Source organism: Pseudophryne corroboree, chromosome 8 (assembly GCF_028390025.1).
Source record: "Pseudophryne corroboree isolate aPseCor3 chromosome 8, aPseCor3.hap2, whole genome shotgun sequence".
NCBI lineage: Eukaryota > Metazoa > Chordata > Amphibia > Anura > Myobatrachidae > Pseudophryne > Pseudophryne corroboree.
The window spans coordinates 404,611,903-404,635,603 of NC_086451.1; the positions used below are offsets into that span (position 1 = coordinate 404,611,903).

The window sequence follows — 23,701 nt, forward strand, 5'->3', positions numbered from 1 at the left end:
GTCTCCCCGGGTGCCTGACTTAAACAAACCACCTCACCATCAGAATCCTTCTGGTCAATTTCCTCCCCAGCGCCAGCAACACCCATATCCTCCTCATCCTGGTGTACTTCAACACTGACATCTTCAATCTGACTATCAGGAACTGGACTGCGGGTGCTCCTTCCAGCACTTGCAGGGGGCATGCAAATAGTGGAAGGCGCATGCTCTTCACGTCCAGTGTTGGGAAGGTCAGGCATCGCAAACGACACAATTGGACTCTCCTTGTGGATTTGGGATTTCAAAGAACGCACAGTTCTTTGCGGTGCTTTTGCCAGCTTGAGTCTTTTCAGTTTTCTAGCGAGAGGCTGAGTGCTTCCATCCTCATGTGAAGCTGAACCACTAGCCATGAACATAGGCCAGGGCCTCAGCCGTTCCTTGCCACTCCGTGTGGTAAATGGCATATTGGCAAGTTTACGCTTCTCCTCCGACAATTTTATTTTAGGTTTTGGAGTCCTTTTTTTTCTGATATTTGGTGTTTTGGATTTGACATGCTCTGTACTATGACATTGGGCATCGGCCTTGGCAGACGACGTTGCTGGCATTTCATCGTCTCGGCCATGACTAGTGGCAGCAGCTTCAGCACGAGGTGGAAGTGGATCTTGATCTTTCCCTAATTTTGGAACCTCAACTTTTTTGTTCTCCATATTTTATAGGCAGAACTAAAAGGCACCTCAGGTAAACAATGGAGATGGATTGGATACTAGTATACAATTATGGACGGACTGCCACGGTTAGGTGGTATAAAAAAACCACGGTTAGGTGGTATATATTGTAATACAATTATGGATGGACGGACTGCCTGCCGAGTGCCGACACAGAGGTAGCCACAGCCGTGAACTACCGCACTGTACACTGGTTGATAAAGAGATAGTAGTATACTCGTAACAACTAGTATGACACTATGACGGTATAAAGAATGAAAAAAAAACCACGGTTAGGTGGTATATATTATAATAATACAATTATGGATGGACGGACTGCCTGCCGAGTTCCGACACAGAGGTAGCCACAGCCGTGAACTACCGCACTGTACACTGGTTGATAAAGAGATAGTAGTATACTCATAACAACTAGTATGACTGACTATGACGGTATAAAGAATGAAAAAAAAACCACGGTTAGGTGGTATATATTGTAATACAATTATGGATGGACGGACTGCCTGCCGAGTTCCGACACAGAGGTAGCCACAGCCGTGAACTACCGCACTGTACACTGGTTGATAAAGAGATAGTAGTATACTCGTAACAACTAGTATGACTGACTATGACGGTATAAAGAATGAAAAAAAAACCACGGTTAGGTGGTATATATTATAATACAATTATGGATGGACGGACTGCCTGCCGACTGCCGACACAGAGGTAGCCACAGCCGTGAACTACCGCACTGTACACTGGTTGATAAAGAGATAGTAGTATACTCGTAACAACTAGTATGACACTATGACGGTATAAAGAATGAAAAAAAAACCACGGTTAGGTGGTATATATTATAATAATACAATTATGGATGGACGGACTGCCTGCCGACTGCCGACACAGAGGTAGCCACAGCCGTGAACTACCGCACTGTACACTGGTTGATAAAGAGATAGTAGTATACTCGTAACAACTAGTATGACACTATGACGGTATAAAGAATGAAAAAAAAACCACGGTTAGGTGGTATATATTATAATACAATTATGGATGGACGGACTGCCTGCCGAGTGCCGACACAGAGGTAGCCACAGCCGTGAACTACCGCACTGTACACTGGTTGATAAAGAGATAGTAGTATACTCGTAACAACTAGTATGACTGACTATGACGGTATAAAGAATGAAAAAAAAACCACGGTTAGGTGGTATATATTATAATACAATTATGGATGGACGGACTGCCTGCCGACTGCCGACACAGAGGTAGCCACAGCCGTGAACTACCGCACTGTACACTGGTTGATAAAGAGATAGTAGTATACTCGTAACAACTAGTATGACACTATGACGGTATAAAGAATGAAAAAAAAACCACGGTTAGGTGGTATATATTATAATACAATTATGGATGGACGGACTGCCTGCCGACTGCCGACACAGAGGTAGCCACAGCCGTGAACTACCGCACTGTACACTGGTTGATAAAGAGATAGTAGTATACTCGTAACAACTAGTATGACACTATGACGGTATAAAGAATGAAAAAAAAACCACGGTTAGGTGGTATATATTATAATAATACAATTATGGATGGACGGACTGCCTGCCGACTGCCGACACAGAGGTAGCCACAGCCGTGAACTACCGCACTGTACACTGGTTGATAAAGAGATAGTAGTATACTCGTAACAACTAGTATGACTATGACGACGGTATAAAGAAAGAAAAAAAAATACCACGGTTAGGTGGTATATAATTATACAATTATGGATGGACGGACTGCCTGCCGAGTGCCGACTGCCGACACAGAGGTAGCCACAGCCGTGAACTACCGCACTGTACTGTGTCTGCTGCTAATATAGACTGGTTGATAAAGAGATAGTATACAACAATATACTACTATACTGGTGGTCAGGCACTGGTCACCACTAGTCACACTGGCAGTGGCACTCCTGCAGCAAAAGTGTGCACTGTTTAATTTTAAATTAATATAATATTATGTACTCCTGGCTCCTGCTATAACAACCTGCAGTGCTCCCCAGTCTCCCCCACAATTATTATAAGCTTTTATACATTGATGTGCAGCACACTGGGCTGAGCTGAGTGCACACAGACTGAGTCACACTGTGTGACTGCTGTGTATCGTTTTTTTCAGGCAGAGAACGGATATAGCAGAGAACGGATATATTAAATAAAAGTTAACTTAACAACAACTGCACTGGTCACTGTGGTAAACTCTGTCTGCACAATCTCTCTCTCTCTCTCTCTCTTCTAATCTATTCTAATGGAGAGGACGCCAGCCACGTCCTCTCCCTATCAATCTCAATGCACGTGTGAAAATGGCGGCGACGCGCGGCTCCTTATATAGAATCCGAGTCTCGCGAGAATCCGACAGCGTCATGATGACGTTCGGGCGCGCTCGGGTTAACCGAGCAAGGCGGGAAGATCCGAGTCGCTCGGACCCGTGAAAAAAAAAGTGAAGTTCGTGCGGGTTCGGATTCAAAGAATCCGAACCCGCTCATCTCTACTTTCCGTGCTGCTGCGATTACACAATATATGCTCCGGGGCATTGGGGGGGAAAGCGGTGATGATTACCATATGGTGTGGGGTGGTGGAGGCGCGTGCACTGCTCGCGGCTTCCGCATCTGCACTGAAAGCTCTTGCTTGTAGTGGAAGCAGAGCTGACAGTCACTGTGTAATATAAATTTTGGTGGCGGCTGTTTGCGCCCCAGCTCATCCTGCGCTGTGTGCAAGGCACACCGCGCACATACCTAGTTACGGCTCTGCATAGGTGGCTGCATGATCAGTGCATCTGAGTTCACTGAGGGCATGGTCACAGCATAGGTGGCTGTGTGACCGGTGCGTCTTTGTTCACTATAGGTTCATGGAACGGCAGTGTACACTAGTAGCGTCTGGATCCACTCAGCGTTCGCTAACATATTGATCGATCCTGGAAGTGAGGTGAGTCTCCCTGTATCCCACTCTACTGAGTATAGGCTTTACAGCACTACATCTCTATCTACTGTTTTGAGTATGAATAGTTAGATAAGTGCCTATTGCATATGAGTCTGTATACCATTACTGTTGTTTCTGTCGCATTGGGTCAGAATACGTTAGATATGTTAAACATGATTCAGTAAATGTATTCTCCTACATCAGGGGTGGGGAACCTTTTTTCTACCAAGGGCGATTTGGATATTTATAAAATCCTTTGAGGGCCATACAAAAATTATCAACTTAAAAATTAGCCTGCCCCCATTAGATATGACCCCTAGTTGCACCGCTTACACACACACATTAAAAGAAAAAAAAAACACAATACTCATCAGCCACACTCCTGCTTCCAGACCCTTGCCCTCTGCCTGGCTGCCCGCTCCCCAAAACTATGGGAGAGATGTCATGACATCTCTCCCATAGCACCGCACAGGCACACAAGCACACGGCCAGAGCCAGAAGCCGTAGCTCAGGAGTGAGCTCCTGCCTCTGGCTGCTGCTGAGGGGAAGAAGCCAGGCGCCCGCTAGTAACAAAATCTCAGCGGGCGCCCGGCATCTCCCTTGGTTAGGTGAACCTGGGAGGGCCCGATCAAGTGGCTTTGCAGGCCTTATACGGCCTGCGGGCCTGAGGTTCCCCACCCCTGTCCTACAAACTTAAAATAATATTGTAGTTGACAATGTGCTCATATTGCTTAATATACTAATGTATAACATGTGACAGACTGCTAGTATGATGCTGACTGTGCTACATGTTTGTCACTTTGTTTTGCAGATCCTCAGTGCTGGTGCATGAGTAGGATCGAATGGATATAATTTTAAAGAAAAAAAGGTTAAAGTGATACAGTAATAAAATTGTGTAGTACACTGTGGAAGTGCTGATTAGTTATCATGTAATAAAGCAGCAATCTTGAGGACACTCATACCATGTTTTAAAGCTGTATTATCCTCTTATGATCTGGTTCGGGATGGCTTGTATGCATAATGATTTAGCTCAGCAGGCAAGGCAGATGCAGGTACAAGTGTATCTGTCACAATCCGGGTAATTAGACATCCTTATTTACCTTCCAAGTGTCTCCTGAGACTGGCCCAACATTCCAAAGCAGGATTCCATCTGCGCTGTCTGCGTGCAGAGTGCTGTATATCATCATAACAGGGAAGTCTCTTCCCTGTGATCCCGTAGCGCTGTCATGGCAGCCTTACAGTTTAGTTGCACTGTTTTAAAGATTGGCGTCTCCTGCCCTCCGCGGCCTCCGCCGCCATTACACATGGAATAAACAGATATTCCCTCCAAATACAAACATGGGTGCAGCCATGTTTTTTCTCATCACATGTCATTCTGCTGCACTCTGGACTCTGCCTAATTATCCAGCCAATGCCTGCTTCCCAGCTGGTATAAATATCCTGCTCCTGATAATCGTCAGTGCTTTGGTTGTCTAACCTGTACACATGTCTCTCCTGCTTGTGGATTCCACTGCTTGTTTCTCCAGGTATTCCAGCTCCTGTGATTCAGCTTCACTAAGAGACCCGCACCTGTTTCCATCCTGCGGTGCAGCCTGACTTCTGCAGTGTTCCAGCATTGCTCCTGGTTACTCTCTACAATCAGACGCCGGCTTCCTGCTCACAGCGTTGGTCCTGCTTTGCTTCCAGCCTCCAGTGGTGTCCTGGTATCATTTTCAACTTCTCCTTTCTGCAGCACCGCTCTCCATACTTCACAGTGTACATTACCATGGCCTACCGGCTTTCCACAGTGCTCCTGAGTCTCTGGTATTCTGCAAGCGGTGTTTCATAGTTTCTTCAGTTTATTTCAACGTTATCAGCGGTATTCCCATATCGCCTGCATCTGTGACCATTCTACCATCAAACCACAGCATCTATCGATGCTCACCATCGGACTCTAAACTACAGTGGTGAGTTCTGCACACCTTTCATTCATACTGGTTCCATCCGGCACTCTCTGCAATTATACCAAGTACCATCTACTTCTGTGCATCTGTGTTGCTCCAGCCTCTGTATACCATCTGCTGGGCAGTACCAGTTCATATCTCTCCTCAGCGGTTAGCTGTGGCATACGGACTTACCATCTCCAGTTCTGGCAAGGACTCTGTAACATTCTGTTCTGCACGCCACAGCACTAATTAGCTCTGCGCTTCTGGGAACTGTACTGTAATTTATCACTGCACACCTACTGTGACGTTATTGTATATCCATGGTGTCTAAAGCTGTGTGTTCAATAAAACTGACTTTATCTTTTTACAACTTCGTTGTCATGGTCACGCCTTCAGGCAAATGGTACTAGATCTCCTGTATGTCTAGGAACCCAATACTACCTCCCCGGTTTACCTACACACCAGCCCCTACATCTGAGGCTTCCCCAGGCCCAAGCAACTAACCCGATACAACATCTCGCAGCCTGCTTAGAACATCAGGAGGCTGCACAGGGTCCCCAGGACCTTTCCACCCGGCTGGATGGAATTCAAGCAACCCTCCGTGATTCAGGGGCATCCAGTGTTCTGACTACAGTACCTCTGCTGGTAACCCCACCCGCCATTCCCGTTGCTGCTCCTCGTCTCCATTTGCTGACACCAGCCAAGTTCGATGGTTCCCCTAAAGCCTGTCATGGTTTTCTAAATCAGTCTGAAACACACTTTGCGTTACAGCCTGCCAATTTCCCAACTGACCGCACTAAGGTTGCCTACATCATCTCCCTCCCCAGTGGCTCCGCACTGGATTGGGCATCACCTCTGATGCCCTGCTCTCTTCATATGCAGATTTTGTGGGAACCTTTAGGCGCATCTTTGACGAACCAGGACGTGTGACATCTGCCTCCATTGATCTACTTCAGCTACGTCAGGGGACACAGACAGTTAGTCAATATCTGGTACAATTCCAGATCCTAGTGTCTGAACTTTCCTGGAATGATGATGCTCTCTATGCAACCTTTTGGCATGGGTTATCAGAACGAATCAAGGGTGAGCTTACTACTAGAGACTTACCTCCAAAACTAGATGAGCTCATATCTCTCTGCACCAAAGTCGATCTCCGATTCCATAAAAGGGTGATTGAGCAAGGAAGGTCCACACTTCCTAAGACTTCTACTGTTACTCTTTCTCGTCAGCTATCGCCACCCAAAGATGAGCCCATGCAGATGAATCACTTTCTACTGTCGCCAGCAGAATGTAGAGAATGTCTATATTGTGATGCTCCTTCTCATGTCATCAATGCTTGTCCAAAGCGTCAGTGAACTCCAAATTCAAGCCAGTCAAATAGAGGCCCGGCTAGGAGTAGTGAACTCCTCTCCATCTTCATGTGATTGTAATCTTTCAGTTTCGCTTCAGGTGTCTCAGTGCTTCAGGAACCTCATTGATCTGCTGGACTCTGGAGCAGCTTGGAACTTTATGACTGAGGAATTCATTAAGCGATGGTCTCTACCCACTGATAGACTTTAGTCTTCCATATTCTTGACTGCCATGGTTGGCAGCAGGATTTCGGATGCAGTCATTAACTCCAAGACCCTGCCTATCCATCTGAAGGTAGGAGCTCTTCACTCTGAACTGATCTCATTCTTGGTTATTCCAAAAGCCATGCAACCTGTGGTTCTAAGTCTTACATGGATTCGTCTCCATAATCCTCAAATTGATTGGAGAACTACGCATATCCTGGCATGGAGTCCTTCCTGCTCAGAGACCTGTCTTCAGAAGGTACTTCCAGTTTTGCACATCTTCTTCCAAGTCTTCAGATGTTCCACCTCTACCATACCAAGATTTCACTGATGTATTTCGTAAGTCCTCCGCAAATATCCTTCCCCCTCACAGGGAGTGGGATTGTCCTATTGATCTCATTCCAGGGAAGACTCCACCTCGGGGGTGCACTTATCCATTGTCGCTTTCAGAGACACACTCGATGGAGGAATATATCAAAGAGAACCTTGCCAAAGGGTTTATCCGGCCTTCCTCCGCTCCAGCTGGCGCAGCCTTCTTCTTCATGAAGAAGAAATACGGTGGTCTGCGACCCTGTATTGACTACCATGGGTTGAACAATATCACTGTGAAAAAACAGTACCCTCTGCCCCTTATCACCTAGCTGTTTGACCGTGTCAGTGGAGCCACCATCTTTTCTAAGTTAGACCTGAGGGGTGCGTACAACCTTATCCGGACCAGAAGGGTGACGAGTGGAAGATCACATTTAACACCCATGATGGACATTACAAGTACCTCGTCATGCCTTTCGGACTTAGCAACGCTCCAGCGATATTTCAACACTTTGTGAATGAAAATTTCCGAGATATACTTTACCGACATGGGCCCTCATTCCGAGTTGTTCTCTCGCAAGCTGCTTTTAGCAGCATTGCACACGCTAAGCAGCCGACTACTGGGAGTGAATCTTAGCTTAGCAAAATTGCGAACGAAAGATTTGCAATATTGCGAATAGACATCTCTGTGCAGTTTCTGAGTAGCTCGAGACTTACTTTTCCAGTGCGATCAGTTCAGTGCTTGTTGTTCCTGGTTTGACGTCACAAACACACCCAGCGTTCACCCAGACACTCCTCCGTTTCTCCAGCCACTCCCGCGTTTTTCCCAGAAACGGTAGCGTTTTTTCACACACTCCCATAAAACGGCCAGTTTCCTTCCAGAAACACCCACTTCTTGTCAATCACACTCCGATCTCCAGAACGAAGAAAAAACCTTGTAATGCCGTGAGTAAAATACCAATCTTCCTAACAAGTTTACTTGGTGCAGTCGCAGTGCGAACATTGCGCATGCGCAATTAGAGGAAAATCGCTGCGATGCGAAGAAAATTACAGAGCAAACAGCTCGGAATGAGGGCCATGTTGTGGTCTAACTTGATGATATTCTCATCTTTGCTAATGATTTAGAGGAACATCGCTACTGGGTCAAAGAGGTCCTGTCTCGTCTCCGTGCCAATAATCTCTATTGGAGAAAAGTGTCTTCGAGGTCATATTTATTCAGTTTCTAGGTTACATTGTGTCCAGTTCTGGACTACAGATGATCCTGAGAAACTCCAGGCTATTCGTGATTGGCTGATTTTAACGTCATTCAAGGGTGTTCAGAGATTCCTGGGGTTCGTCAATTATTACAGGAAGTTCCTTCAGGACTTTTCTACCATTGTGGCGCCTGTCACTGCCCTTACCAGGCAAGGTGCCAATCAGTCCAAGTGGTCGGAAGAAGCTACTCAAGCTTTCTATCTACTGAAACAAAAGTTTGTCTCTGCTCCAGTTCTGAAACAGCCAGATACCAGCTTGCCCTCTTCTTCTATTGGAGTGGGCACAGTTCTGTCTCAAAGAGCCGATGATGGCCACTTACATCCCTGTAGCTTCTTCCCATGGAAGTTCTCCCCTGCTGAGCGCAATTACGCCATTGGTGATCAAGAACTTCTAGCTATCAAGCTCGCTCTAGAAGAATGGAGATATCTACTGGAGGGAGCTTCTCATACTACCACTATTCTGACAGACCACAAGAATCTCTTGTATTTAAAAGCCGCCCAATTCCTTAATCCTCGTCAAGCCAGATGGGCACTCTGACTTGACGTGTCTGAATCTACTGGTAAGCATCCCATTATTGATCCAGTGTCATTCTCCACCATAAGAGGGAACTCTATGCCCCCACCAGGGATAAGCCTCGTAAAACCGGCTCTCAGAAGGAAGCTCTTGCAATGGGCGCATTCCTCTCGCTTTGCCGTACACGCGGGTATTCAGAAAACCTTTGAATTTGTTTCCAGATCATACTGGTGGCCGACCCTGAAGAATTATATTACAGTTTATTGCTTCCTGCCCTAAGTGTGCCCAGCACAAGGTACCACGACAGTCGCCGCTGGAAAACTGGTACCTCTGTCTGTCCCTCATCATCTGCAGACCCATTTATCAATGGATCAATTATGGATCTTCCTGAGTGTAACAAGTACAATACCATCTGGGTGGTAGTTGACCGGTTCACCAAGATGGCTCATTTGATTCTGCTCACCGGTCTTCCGTCAGCTTCCAAGTTGGCTCAAGTCTTTGTCCAATTGATCTTCAGATTACATGGTCTCCCTGTCTGCGTGCAGCATGCTGTATATCATTACCTCAAGTCTCTTCCCTGTGATCTCAAAGCACTGTCATGGCAGCCTTACAGTTTAATTTAGGGCATCTCCTGCCCTCCGCAGCCTCCACCACCATTACTGTTGTTTACCACATGGAATATACAAACAGATTTTCCCTCCAAATGCAAACATAGGCGCAGCCATGTTTTTTCTCATCACATGTCATTCTACAGCCTATCCGCTGCACTCTGGACTCTGCCTAATTATCCAGCCAGTGCCTGCTTCCCAGCTGGTTTAAATATCCTGCTCCTGGGCTAGATAATTATCAGTGCTTTGGTTGTCTAACCTCTACACATGTCTCTCCTGCTTGTGGATTCCACTGCTTGTTTCTCCAGGTTTTCCAGTTCCTGTGATTCAGCTCCACTAAGAGACCTGCATTTGTTTACATCCTGCGGTGCAGCCTGACTTCTGCAGTATTCCAGCATTGCTCCTGGTTACTCTCTATGATCAGACACCAACTTCCTGCTCACAGCGTTGGTCCTGCCTCCAGCGGTGTCTTGATATCGTTTTCAACTTCTCCTTTCTACAGCACCGCACTCCATACTTCACAGTGTACTTACCATGGCCTACCAGCTTTCCACAGTGCTCCTGAGTCTCTGGTATTCTGCAAGCGGTGCTCCACAGTTTCCCATATTGCCTGCTTCTGTGACCATTCTACCATTGAACCACAGTGTCCATCGATGCTTACCTTCAGACTCTAAACTACAGTGGTGAGTTCTGCACACCTTTCATTCATACTGGTTCCATCCGGCACTCTCTGCAATTCTACCAAGTACCATCTACTTCTGTGCATCTGTGTTGCTCCAGCCTCTGTATACCATCTGCTGGGCAGTATCAGTTCATATCTCTCCTCAGTGGTTAGCTGTGGCATATGGACTTACCATCTCCAGTTCTGGCAAATACTCTGTAACATTCTGTTCTGCAAGCCACAGCACTAATTACCTCTGCTCTTCTGGGAACTGTACTGTAATTTATCACTGCACATCTACTGTAACGTTATTGCATATAAAAGTTTTCTAAAGCTGTGTGTTCAATAAAACTGACTTTACTTTTTTACAACTTTGTTGTCATGGTCACACCGTCAGGCAAATGGTAGTAGATCTCCTGTATGTCTAGGAACCCAATACTACCTCCCCGGTTAACCTACACACCAGCTCCTACATCTGAGGCTTTCCCAGGCCAGCCTCAGCCCTCAGTTGTGACAGTATCCACCTTGGGCTATATTTACACAAGCTTTATCCAGTAAGTTAGAAGGATAATCCCCCAAAATCCTGTACCAGGAATAGGGCTACAAGCCCTTACATACAGCAGCAGCTTCTCGGAACCAGTAGTAAGTAAACCTTCACCCTCGCAGGCTACACATTGTTTAGATTCATCAGAAGATGAAAGCCCAATTATTCTACTTCATCATATGAAAAAGAGGTAGGTCTTAACTTTCGAATATAGCTGAGTTAATTGAAAGCAATAAAGCCATCTTATTCTTAGAGGATACAGCAAAGCCTGTGTTAGAAACCAAGGCACCCATGTTTAAACATCCCAATACTTGAGTTCCAAGATCAGCTGATGGAAATCATGGAAGAGGTTTGGGTTACGCCCAATAAAAAGTTAGAATTCCTAAGAAATGGAATTCCTATGATCTGCTTTCAGCTGTGGATTGTTTAAAAAAAAGGGGAGATGGTTCCCAAAGTAGATAAGTAGAATCTACAACAGCTTTGTTTTTAATTTTCCTGTCTAGGGCAGTCATGAGGCCAAGCCTTGGCTTTCGCTTAAATTGCAAAAGGCAGTGGTTGCCTGGGCTGATGCAATAGAGGAGATTTTTCAGTAGAGCAAGAATCTCATATGGCTCATATAAAAATTTGCAATGTTCCTGGAAGCATTGGATATGGGCAAAATATTTACTCCTGCTTATAGAGCAGTTTAGCTGGGTAAGTGGAAGATCTACAGCCACACCACACTGAATATGCCCAATCTCACCAAATCTTGGATGCTTTGCAGTGTGGGGCCTGGTGAGAAACATCCGCGACTACCAAGTGCTGTAGGTGGAATCATTGTCTTGTTCTGAAAATATTGCTTATTTGGTAAGAATTGACAGATATTCTGAAGTCAGAAGCAGACTCCAAGAAAGTCAGGTTCCTTCCACATACAATTCACGTGTTGGTATTACACTATCAATAGAATCCTGTCATAGGCTGAATCCCACGTCAGTGTGATTTGAGACTAGGAAACCATAGAGCTACCAGAAGATCTACAGTGTGGGCCTGGTTAGTACTCGGATGGATATCGGGAATAATAGGTGTGTGGGCTGGGGGGGGCAACTTCCTCAGGTCACACAGACCTGGCATGGTATCTCTAGATATGTTTTCGCATACAAGACAGCCTATCTCGGCTATAGACGAAAGCCTGGTTTTACAAGAAGCAGGTCATAAATTTTCTTCGGTCACGAATATTCATTCCAGTTCCTCTGGCAAATAAGGACAAGGTTTAGCTTCAACCTGATTTAGTTGGAAGGCACAGGAGTCATTTTTACTCCTCAATCCGAAAAATGCTGAGCAAATACATTTGGAAACATGGAATCATACGTTCCTTATGTGTGGCATGAAGCCAGGGGTTTGTATGGATCCCTGGAGATACAGGAGGCTTACCTACAGGTTCCTATACCATTGTACATCAGTGTTATCCAAGCTTCTGCTATACCCTTTGGGTTAGCCACAGTCCCCAGAGTATTTACCAGAAATATATCTCTTCTAGCAGGGGTTAAGGTTTTTTCCCAAACCTAGGATCTTTTAATCCTGGCACAGTCACAGAGATTGCTCTTTGTCATCAGCAATAGCAATAACGTGTTTGCAGGGGCAAGTAACTCATAACTTGGGGAAAATCATCTCCAGTTTCATCACATCAGACTACTCACTTGGGGGCTGTACTGGATCACGTCTGCAGAGAGTAATTTTTTACCTCGCAGCAATAAATCCAGGGTTCACTATAGGATTCATGAATCACCACACAGTGAAACGGTATCCATTCACGCAGCAATACGGGGATGGGTTTGATGGTATCTGCATCGACAGGAGGGAGTATGCACAATTCCACTCTAGGTCTCTGCAGCATCTGATTCTTATCAAGTAGAATTCACAACCACACCACACTGGATATGCCTAGACTTAATTGGGTCATGGGAGATTAGCAGTGAGGGCTTGTTGGTACCTGGATGGGTCAGCTGGTAATACAAGGTGTGGTAAGTATTAATGGATTACATCAGATAATAAAGACCGACTATGGTACTTATGATAAAAGTAAGAAGGTCATTAGCCTGGTGGCTACAGACATCCCAGCGGGACAAAGGAAAATCCTTTTAATATCAGATTGGAAACTTTGACACTAGGATTAGTGTCAGGGAGATTGTGTTCCCAAAGTGCTGTCTACCAATAGAGGTTGAAACCTCGGGCCATATACAGGGCACCGGTGTAGGCACGGGACAGTCTTCATGTAAAAACCAGTCCAGTTCCGCTTGGACAATGCAATGGCATTAGGGTACCTCAACATCAGGGAGGAACTCTCAGCCAAAAAGGGGATGAAGAAGGTAAGCCACATACCTAAGAGGTAGGATTTCATCATCCAACTTGTCCGCCGTTCTCAGTCCAAGAATCATAAATGGGGAAATGGATTTTTTCAAGTCGATACACCATTCAGAGGAGTGAATGGGCTCTACACCCAGAGATCTTCCGGACTCTAGAAAACAAGAGATGCGTGCTAGAGATGTATCTCAGAACGTCTTGGTTGAACAACAAAGTGCTCACATATGTGTCAAGAACAAAGGATCCCAGGGCGATCATTGTGAATGCCTTATCGGTGAGACAGGACCTTCATCTGGTGGATGGGTTTTCCTCTAATTACCCTATTACCCAGGGTGGTGAGAAAGTTTAAACAGGAAGACCAGCAGAGAATGGCAATGGATGCTCTACTTCTGCTCTATCAACATCCAGACCTATTAATATAGGGTCCTGGTTATCACAGACATGTGGGTTGACTGTCTTTGACAGCATGGTCATTGAAACCTCTATCCTCAGGTCAAGAGGATACTTTCAAACAGTTTCAGAGAAAGGAAACCTTCCTTAGCTCGCATTTATCACCAAATATGGCAGGCCTATATTCATTGGTGCAGTGAAAGAAAATCTTCAGCAAAACCACACTGGATATGCCCAATCTCACCAGATCTGGGAAGCTATGCAGTGTTGGGCCTGGGGAGTACTTGGAAGGGGAACATCTGCAAAAACCCGGTGCTGTAGGTGAATGGGACCATAAACATTTTTCAGAGTTTCCAGGGTCTTAGCATTCCTTCAGACAGGAATAGATGGCTTCCTTGATAGAAGCAAGGGTTGGCATTGACTGTAGAGTTCCAAAAGTAAATGACTAACTAACAGGATGTGCGTACCTTTTTTCCAGGATATGCTGAGCATTCAACCTTTGGTTGTTTTTCCTACAGTGCCATGGGACTTGTTTAGTCCTGAAAGTCCTTCAAGTTGCCCTACTTGAACCACTTAAAAATATGGATTATAAATGGTTGACAACTAAAATGTATTTTCTACTGACTAAGTCGTCAGCTAGAAGAAGATCAGACTTAAGGATTTTCATATTGTTCCCCATTTCTAATTGTTTATCCAGATAAAGTAGTTCTCAGAACTAGATCTGGGTATCTTCCTAAGGTGATGACTAAGTTCCACCTTAACAAAGGAAATATTGTCCCGGCCTTTTAGGGTCTGGTCTTTTTCTGCGGGAGATTCATTGCTGGACGTGATCCGTGCATTAAGGATCTACAAGGATTGTACCAGTGTCATCAGAAAAACATATTCTCTTTTCAATCTCTATGGATTTCATAAGAGAGGATGACCTGCTGGTAGGAAGACACTGGCAAGATGACTTTGAATGACTAAGCATATTTTCAAGCTGATCCCCCTGTTCTGGCTTATGTCTCTGTTCGCAGTACTCATAAGGTAGGTCTTTCATGGGCAGCACAATGTGGTGCTTAAACAGAACAGATATGTAAGGTAGCCATATGGTCTTCCGTTTACACATTCATTAAGACATTATGCCTTGGATATCTTTGCCTTTCACAATGCTGAATTCGGGTGAAGGATTCTCCTGAGCATCGGGAGCATCCCCACCACTAAACTGCTTTGGGAAATCCCATTGTTATCCTGTGAATAACCAGTGGAACCTGCCGGTGAAATATACGTTGTGGTAAGAACTTACTATTGATAACGGTATTTCTCCTAAGTCCACAGGTTCCACAGGGATCCCACCCTGACGCACCTGATTTGAGGATCCTTTTTTACCCACTAACCTCTTCCTTCTTGTACATGTGCATGTGTGTTCTTCTCTCCTAATTAGGGTTCTACATAATGCTCCTGCCTTGAGCTTTGCAATACAACTGTTTTGCCTAAGCCAGGGGGCAGGGATATATGGACGGGCCCGTTGCATGCTGGGAGGCCGGAAAGCTTTGACTGATTGGTGCAAATCCGCTGTCGCTCCATCATATACCATTGTTATCCTGTGGAACCTGTGGACTTAGGAGAAATACCGTTATCAATGGTAAGTTCTAACCATAATGTACATTTTACCATTAGGTATATCACGGCATGTAATAAGGTACCACACTATTAAACAATGTTACCTTGTATCTCAGGGAATTTGAGCAGAATCAGGAATCCATATCTCAGTGTCAAACTTGTAGTTTCGGTCCCAGCAAAAAACAGGTCAAGTACTGCTGACTGTAAGTTCTCATCACGAAATTCTGTGTTTGGGTTGTTTTTTTCCTAGAACATATTTTAATGATTTTGTTAGTAGTTAAACAAAGCAAAAAGGGGTTCCATTCTTTCCAGAAGCAGTGATTTATCATACTTTGGTGGTAATTCCGAGTTGATCACATGATGCAACTTTTTGCAGTCCATGCGATCAACTAGAAGCCGCCTATGGGGGGAGTGTTTTTTTGCATAGCAAGGCTGCGATTGCTTTTGCAGCCCTGCTATGCAAAAAAAGTTTTGTTCAGAACAAGACCAGGGTAAGAGTTACTTACCCTGTGCGATGAATCCAGCATTGAAGGTCCCGAAAAATTGACATCAGACATACGCCCTACAAACACCTGGACAAGCCTGCGTTTGATGCACCACTACCAGAAAATTGTCAGTTGACGCCCCGGAACGCCTTCCTCCTATAAATCTTCTTGCGTTCGCCGCTGCGATCACTTTCTTTGCTAACGGCGTCATTGCCGTAGTGCATGCATAGTTCTGACCAGATCGCACAGCTGTGACGAAGCGCAACATGCGATCGGGTTGGAATGACCCCCCTTATCTATTTCTATTGCAAGCAATATCCCCAAATTCACCTCTTCCATCCTTATGAGGAAGCAGTCTATGTAGTCTCGTGGGCAGTCCTTATCCAGTGTGTTTTGGTGAGACCTCACTATGTCCTTTATAATGTCCTCCAGTTTTTTGAATGTTGGGAAAAGTTTCTGGTGAGGACCTGGGACATATTTCATCAAGGTCGGGAATATATTAAGAAGCTGAAATAAAAAGTATAATTGAGAAAATAAACATTAAAATGAATATTTGTCTAAAGTCCCATTTTGATAAAGTCCATAACTAAGGTTCCCGAAAGCTCAGTAGTTTGGTAATTCTTTCATAATTATTTCTTTACCCAAAGTCATAGTCAATTAATGGTCCCAGACAGAATTGGATATAATGATTTTATTTTATGAAAACAATGGATATTTTTATTATAGTGAACCTGGTTAAGTGGGATCTCAAGGGACACCATGTTTAGTCTTACTTGAAAAGGTATCTCACTTATCTGGTTTCTCATTTACCCAGGTTCAAGTGTTTGTCACACTTATAGAGGCAGGTTCAGTCAGTACTTGTTTCAATTATAGAGGTGCCTAAATGCAAAATAAAAATATGTACATTATGTTTATGTGTGGTTTCTGTGTCCCTTCAGACATCACTGATCGGAGGTAGAGCCTTGTCAAAACCTGTACTAATCCCAGTTACATAGGTTCCAAAAAGTGGTCATCTCATGCATAGAGGTTAATAAACTGTATTAATCTCACTTATAGAGGTCCTAATAGCAATCATCTCAGACATAGAGGTGATTATTCCTAGTAATTAAAAAAAAAAATCTCAGGTTTGACAGTCTCACTAACAGAAGTTTTTTGGTGCAAAAATGCCGGGACTTCACAATTAATACCTCAAAATTAGTACCAGTAATAAAAGTTTCCGACATCTCAGTCAGGTGCCATTGTTTTTGTCACAATGGATTACACCTGAATGAGGAAGGGGCAGCAGTGCTGGGGGGATGGATGGTTAGATGGTTGGAGGAGTTTTTAAACTAGGTGCCTGGGTGGAAAGCTTAGCTAGAAACTACGGGTCATGCAGTGAGAATAGTGAGAATGAAGGTAGTGAACAAAATGGGGGTGGACAAGGGGGGAAGGAAAGAGAAGCTGGCAAGGGTATTAACATGGGTATTAAAAAAGGTATTGCCAAAACACTAACTAACAACGATTATGGGTCATCATTACTGCATATATAAAATTATGTTCCTAGCATAAGGGGAAATAATTATCTTAATTGTATGTATGTAACCTCTAGAAGCCTTACAGGTAAAAACGGGGAACTAGAAGTCCTTGCAGCAAGCAAACAGTATGATTTTATAGGCATTACTGAAACTTGGTGGGACGAATTTGATGATTGGACAGTCAATCTAGGGGGTTATACGCTGTTCAGGAGAGACAGAATAAATAAATAAATGGGGTGGAGGGGTATGTCTTTCCGTAAAGCCATTTTAAAACCTGTTATAAGGGAAGATATTCAAGAGGAGACTGTAAATACTGTTGAGACATTATGGGTAGAAATTGCATGCAGGAGTAAAGGGAACAAAAAGAATAGTATTTGGGCTATGGTACAAGTCGCCTGGTAGTAATATGTCTGATGAGGAAATGTTACTAAAGCAAATTGAAAAAGCAGCAGGCGTAGCAGATGTAATAGTGATAGGAGATTTTGACTATCAAGAGATAAATTTGACAAACAATTCATGTGATATTGCTAGGGGTAATATTTTTTTAAACACAATAAATGATTACTACTTACTTCAACTAATCGAGGAACCAATTAACTAACAATGCAGAATTGACATCAAATATTATAGCAGGGGAGACCTTGGGAAACAGCGATAACAATATGGTCACATTCAATGTAGGTTTTCATAAGCAGTCATATATTGGCTCAACTAGGACTGTAAACTTTAGCAAAGCCAACTTTGACATGATGAGGGAAGCTTTAAAAGACATTGAATAGGAAATTTTGTTTCAAGGAAAAAATACTACAGAGAAATAGGAGGTATTAAAATCAATGCTCATTAAAAATACTTGCAAATTTATTCCCATGGACAACAAAGAACTAAAAATTCCAAAGCAATGTTGATTAACAAAAAGATTAAGGAACTAATGGGCAAAAAAAGGTGAGCATTCAAAAAAATACAAATCTGGCGGGAATATGGAGTCATTTCAGCACTATATGGATTGTAACAAAATAAGCAAAAAATAAATAAGAGCAGCTAAAGTAGTGTCTGAAAAGCTAGTAGCAAAGGAAAGCAAAGCAAATCCCATTTTTTTTATATATCAACAGCAAAAGATTAAAGTAGGAGAGTATAGGCCTTATAAAGGACAAGCTGGGAGTCTTAATCAAAAACAATAATGACATAGTGGACAAACTAAATGAGTTTGTTTCATTGGTATTTACAAGAGAGGACCAGATGCAGGGATTAACACACAATCTCAACAAAGATAATGTCCCACTGCTAAGTGCTTATTTAAGTGAGGAGATAGTCTGTGATTTAAAAAAAGATTAATTAATAAATCACCTGGTCCTGACGGAATTCACCCAAGGGTTTTCATGGGGCTTCACTCTGAACTAGCAAGACCGCTATTTTTGATCTTCATGACTCACTTACATCAGGCATGGTTCCCAAAAACTGGCGTATAGCGAAAGTAGTAGCGATATTCAAAAAGGGAAGTAAAGCTGAACCGGGTAATTATTGACCAGTGAGTCTTACATCTATAGTGGGGAAAGTACTCAAAGACATTCTAAGGGATAGTATACAAAAGTTCCTTGAAGCCAATAAGATCATTAATAGGAACCAACATAGATTTGTAAAGTTTGTTTGATCATGTCAAACAAACTTAGATGGCTTTTATGAAACAGTAAGTGTGAACCTTGATCAGGGTAAGGAGGTGGATGTTAACTTTTTAGACTTTGTTAAAGCTTTTGACACAGTACCGCACATGAGACTAATCTATAAGTTACAAGAACTAGGGCTAGGGAGCAGAAAATGCACTTGGGTCAGATATTGGTTAGATAATAGGGAGCAGCACGTTTTGGTAAATGGAACTTTTTCAAATTGGACTGAAGTGCTAAATGGTGTTCCACAAGGGTTTGTACTTGGACCACTATTGTTCAACATTTTCATTAACGATCTCACAGTAGATCTAGAGAGCATGGTGTCAATTTTTGCAGATGATACCAAATTGTGTACAGTTATAAATACGGAGGGGGATGCTGATTCTCTTCAGAATTACTTAGTCAAACAAAAAGCATGGGCAGCAAAATGGAGAATGAGCAATACAGACAAGTTTAAGGTAAATGCACTTTAGTAGCAAGAACAAAAATACCTACATATTAAATGGGGTAAAATTAGGGGATTCTGTACTGGAAGAAGACTTATACATTTGCATACTGTAGATAACAAACCAAGCAGCAGTACCTAAAGTAGGATTGCAGCAAAGAAGGCTAACAAGGTATTAGCATGCATAAAGCGGGAAAATTGATGCAAGGGATGAGCGTGTTATACACACATAATATAAATCACTAGTGAGGCCACATCTTGAATACTGTGCACAATTTTGGGCACCATACTACAAACAAGATATCCTGGAACTAGAAAAGGTTCAGAGGCGGGTGACTAAACTAATTAAGGGGATGGAGACGCTGGAATATGAGGAAATGCTTGCAAGGCTGGGCATGTTCACACTGGAAAAGAGGAGACTAAGAGGGGACATGATCAACATTTACAAATATATAAGGGGACAATACACAGAGCTAGCGGGGGACCTGTTTTTTGTAAGATCAACACAGAGGACACGTAAACACCTGCTCAGGTTAAAGGAGAGGAGGTTTCACACACAGAGGCAAACTGGTTTTTTCACAGTAGGGAAAATACGTGTTTGGAATTTCCTGCCTGAGAGAGTAGTAATGGCGGACTCGGTCAACACTTTTAAGAATGGGCTAGAAAAATTCCTAATGGATAAGGATACACAGGGTTATGGTTCATAGTCATGCACTAAAGTTATAAAAGAAAGAGGAACAAACACAACAGCCACAGACAAAAATAGTCCTAAAAATAATACAGCATAGATGACCACAAATAGGTTGAACTCGATGGACAAATTGTCTTTTTTCAAGCTCAGAAACTATGTTACTTTGCATTAGAGATGAGCGGGTGTGGTTTGTTGAGATCCGACTCCCCCCCCCCCTCTAACTTCACCTATTTTACACATGTCCGAGGCAGCCTCGGATCTTCCCACCTTCCTCGGTTAACCCGAACGCGCCTGAACGTCATCATCCCGCTGTCGGATTCTTGCGAGATTCGTATTCTATATAAAGTGCCACGCGTCGCGGCCATTTTCACTCGTGCATTGGAAATTGAACGGAGAGGACATGGCTGTGTTCTCTCCCTGAAAAGCTCCGTATCTGTGCTCAGTGTGCTGCAAATATCTGTGCTCAGTGTGCTGCAAATATCTACGTTCTCTGCCTGAAAATGCTCCATATCTCTGCTCAGTGTGCTGCAAATATCTGTGCTCAGTGTGCTGCATTGTGGGGACCACCAGTATATAATTATAGTAGTACAGTATAGTAGGCCATTGCAGCTCTGTGTCAAGTATACTATACATATCTGTGCTGCATTATTGTGAGCAGTATATAGTACGACTGTGCAGCATTTTGGTGACCAGCAGTATACATATAGTACAGTACAGTACAGTAGGCCATTGCTGTATCTTGCAGCTCTGTGTCACTTCTAGTATCCTGATCATGGCTCATTATCTGCTGCATTGTTGTGACCAGTATGTATATTGTACTGTGCGACATGTGTTATACACCTGGTGATTTTATACATCCTGTAATCTATACTGAGCGATGTGAGATTCACCTGGGGATTATACACCCTATATACTGTACTGTGTGATGTGTGAGATACACCTAGGGATTATACACCCTATATACTGTACTGTGCAATGTGTGTGATACACCTGGTAATTAATTATACACCCTGTATACTGTACTCTGCGATGTGTGTTATACACCTGGTGATTATACACCTGGTGATTATACATCCTGTAATCTGTACTGAGCGATGTGTGAGATGCACCTGGAGATTATACACCCTATATACTGTACTGAGTGATGTGTGAGATACACCTGGGGATTATACACCCTGTATACTGTACTGAGCGATGTGTGAGATACACCTGGTGATTATACATCCTGTAATCTGTACTGAGCGATGTGTGAGATACACCTAGGGATTATACACCCTATATACTGTACTGTGCGATGTGTGTGATACAGCTGGTAATTAATTATACACCCTGTATACTGTACTGTGCGACGTGTGTTATACACCTGGTGATTATACATCCTGTAATCTGTACTGAGCGATGTGTGAGATACACCTGGGGATTATACACCCTATATTATTATTATTATTATTATTATTATTATTATCCTTTATTTATATAGCGCCACAAGGGTTCCGCAGCGCCCAATTACAGGGTACATAAATAATCAAACAGGAAAACAGCAACTTACAGTTGATGACAGTATAGGACAAGTACAGGGTAAATAAACATAGTTACATCAGCAGATGACACTGGAATAAGTATCAGGTGGTAGAAGACTGCTGGATGTGGTACAGTTGAAGATTATTAAAGTAAGACAAAGGATAAGCACATGAGGGAAGAGGGCCCTGCTCGTGAGAGCTTACAATCTAAAGTGGAGGGGTAGACAGACAGGGGTGACACAGATGGGGTACATAGAGAATGTGGAACAGAGGGTTAGGATGAGATTTGGCTGGGTTTGGTGAAGAAGTGGACCCCCAGAAGGCACAGGTCAATACTTAACATTGCAACATTTTACTGGGCTATGCAGGAGAAAATTAAAAATAGGGGAAAATAAAAAAAAATAAAAAGAATCAATAACTTCTACCGCTTTCAAAAAGGTCAATGGAAGCTGAAATAATGGACAACTACCTTATGGAAGCCAGATACAGTATACCAAACAGTACTTAGCAGAGTTAGGAATGAGTGCTTATGAAATACAGTAACATTTTGTCATAATATTTCAGAAACTGCATGGCTGGTCTCTTGCACTCTTTTGCTCTAATACACCACCTGCTTTAGGATTTATATTAAAAAACATTATGTCTCCATAATCCCTAAAATGTCAGTCTTCTTGGAAAGTGGTTTGTTCCTTTGTAAGGGAAAGAGAACAAACGTTCTCAAACAACGGTTTCTCAATTTCTTTTTCCTCTGGGAAGGGATTGTGGATTTGCAGGAATATCTGAGCATTTCTGTAATAAGAAAGCAGCGACTTTCTACAAATGTTTACATTAGATTACGTTTGGCAAAAAAAAAAGTACAGAATCCCATTTCGGATGTCTTCACAAAATCATAGACATAAATAGGGAAATCGTCATCAAACTTAATGAAGTACACAGATGGTTTAGCTTCAACTTGATGAATAACCATGCCAGTCCTTTTTGAGCCATCTTCTTTGGCATATTCCACTTGCTTGCCCACCAGGCTGTCCACAACCTCCCCTGGATCTCTTTCAGGTGGAGGGAAATCATTTGAGTCTGGCATGATCCGAAGATCTCCTTCTTTATAGTCATCTAATAGTTGATACATATATAAGACTGGGTCCATTTCATAGGTTATATAAAACCATGTGTTCATAATAGGTGCTCGTGCTAATACCATCCCTCGCTACTCATCCTTGGAATCATCCTCTGTTTCAAACATATGCTCCACTGCTTTACCAATCATTGTGTCAGCCAAATGGGCATCGCTGATTCGGGATGAGGCAACTCTTTCTGGTAGAACTTCAAGAGCAGATACCCTTTCATCCTTGTGAAGCTCAAGTCCATAGACACAATCAAATACATCATAATTTATAAGATAGAGGGAGGGATTCACTGGTACTTGATCCAAAACTGTTCCTTTCCACTGGGTTATTGGCCCACTGCCCTGTTTCCACCCATGCTGTATTCTACAGCCTACAATATTTCGCCTTGCCTGGGAGATTGGTTTACTTGGTCCCATATTGTTTCAAAGTTTCTTATGAGATGTTCTTTTCTTCATCACATTTGCAGAAACACCTGCATGTGCTGCATCAGCTCTTGATCGCTGAGCGGCCGCCTTTCCAAATGGAGTCTTCATTCATCTGTGTATTAAAGGGCAGCAGGGCTGCCGAACTAGGGTGAAAAGTGTAGTCACTCCAAGTTTGTTGTAGTCCTTCCAGTCTACATGAAAAAGAACCCCTTCCTTCCCACCTTTCAGAAAAACTCTGACCCTCAATTGCTCTGATCAGAAGACACTTATCTGGGGCAGATAGGATATGTTCCCCTCCACTCCCCCTGCAGGTGATGGTTGCGGCACAGTGCTCCCCTGCGGCCAGTTGCCCCAATCCTCCTCCTCCCTCCTTTGTTAGACTCCGTCACCACCACTGTGCGCTACTATGGAAGAGTAGCTCCCACCTCACTCCCCCTGAACTTCCAAGCCCTCTGCTCAGACACTCCAGCACTCGTTCCCTTCCCTCACCACCTCCCTCT

General features: G+C 43.5%; 1 protein-coding gene across 3 annotated transcripts in view; it reads right to left on the minus strand.

The window, feature by feature from the left end:
* Window positions 1-23,701, minus strand: part of LOC134949323 (cytochrome P450 2H2-like) — a 67,119-nt gene that overhangs the window by 12,676 nt on the left and 30,742 nt on the right. For all 3 annotated transcript variants that reach the window (XM_063937818.1, XM_063937819.1, XM_063937820.1), the window contains exons 5-6: window positions 16,152-16,328; window positions 15,441-15,582 (exon numbers count right to left, since the gene is read on the minus strand). In XM_063937818.1, coding sequence (XP_063793888.1) covers window positions 15,441-15,582; window positions 16,152-16,328 — 319 coding nt within the window. The remainder of the gene's footprint in view (window positions 1-15,440; window positions 15,583-16,151; window positions 16,329-23,701) is intronic.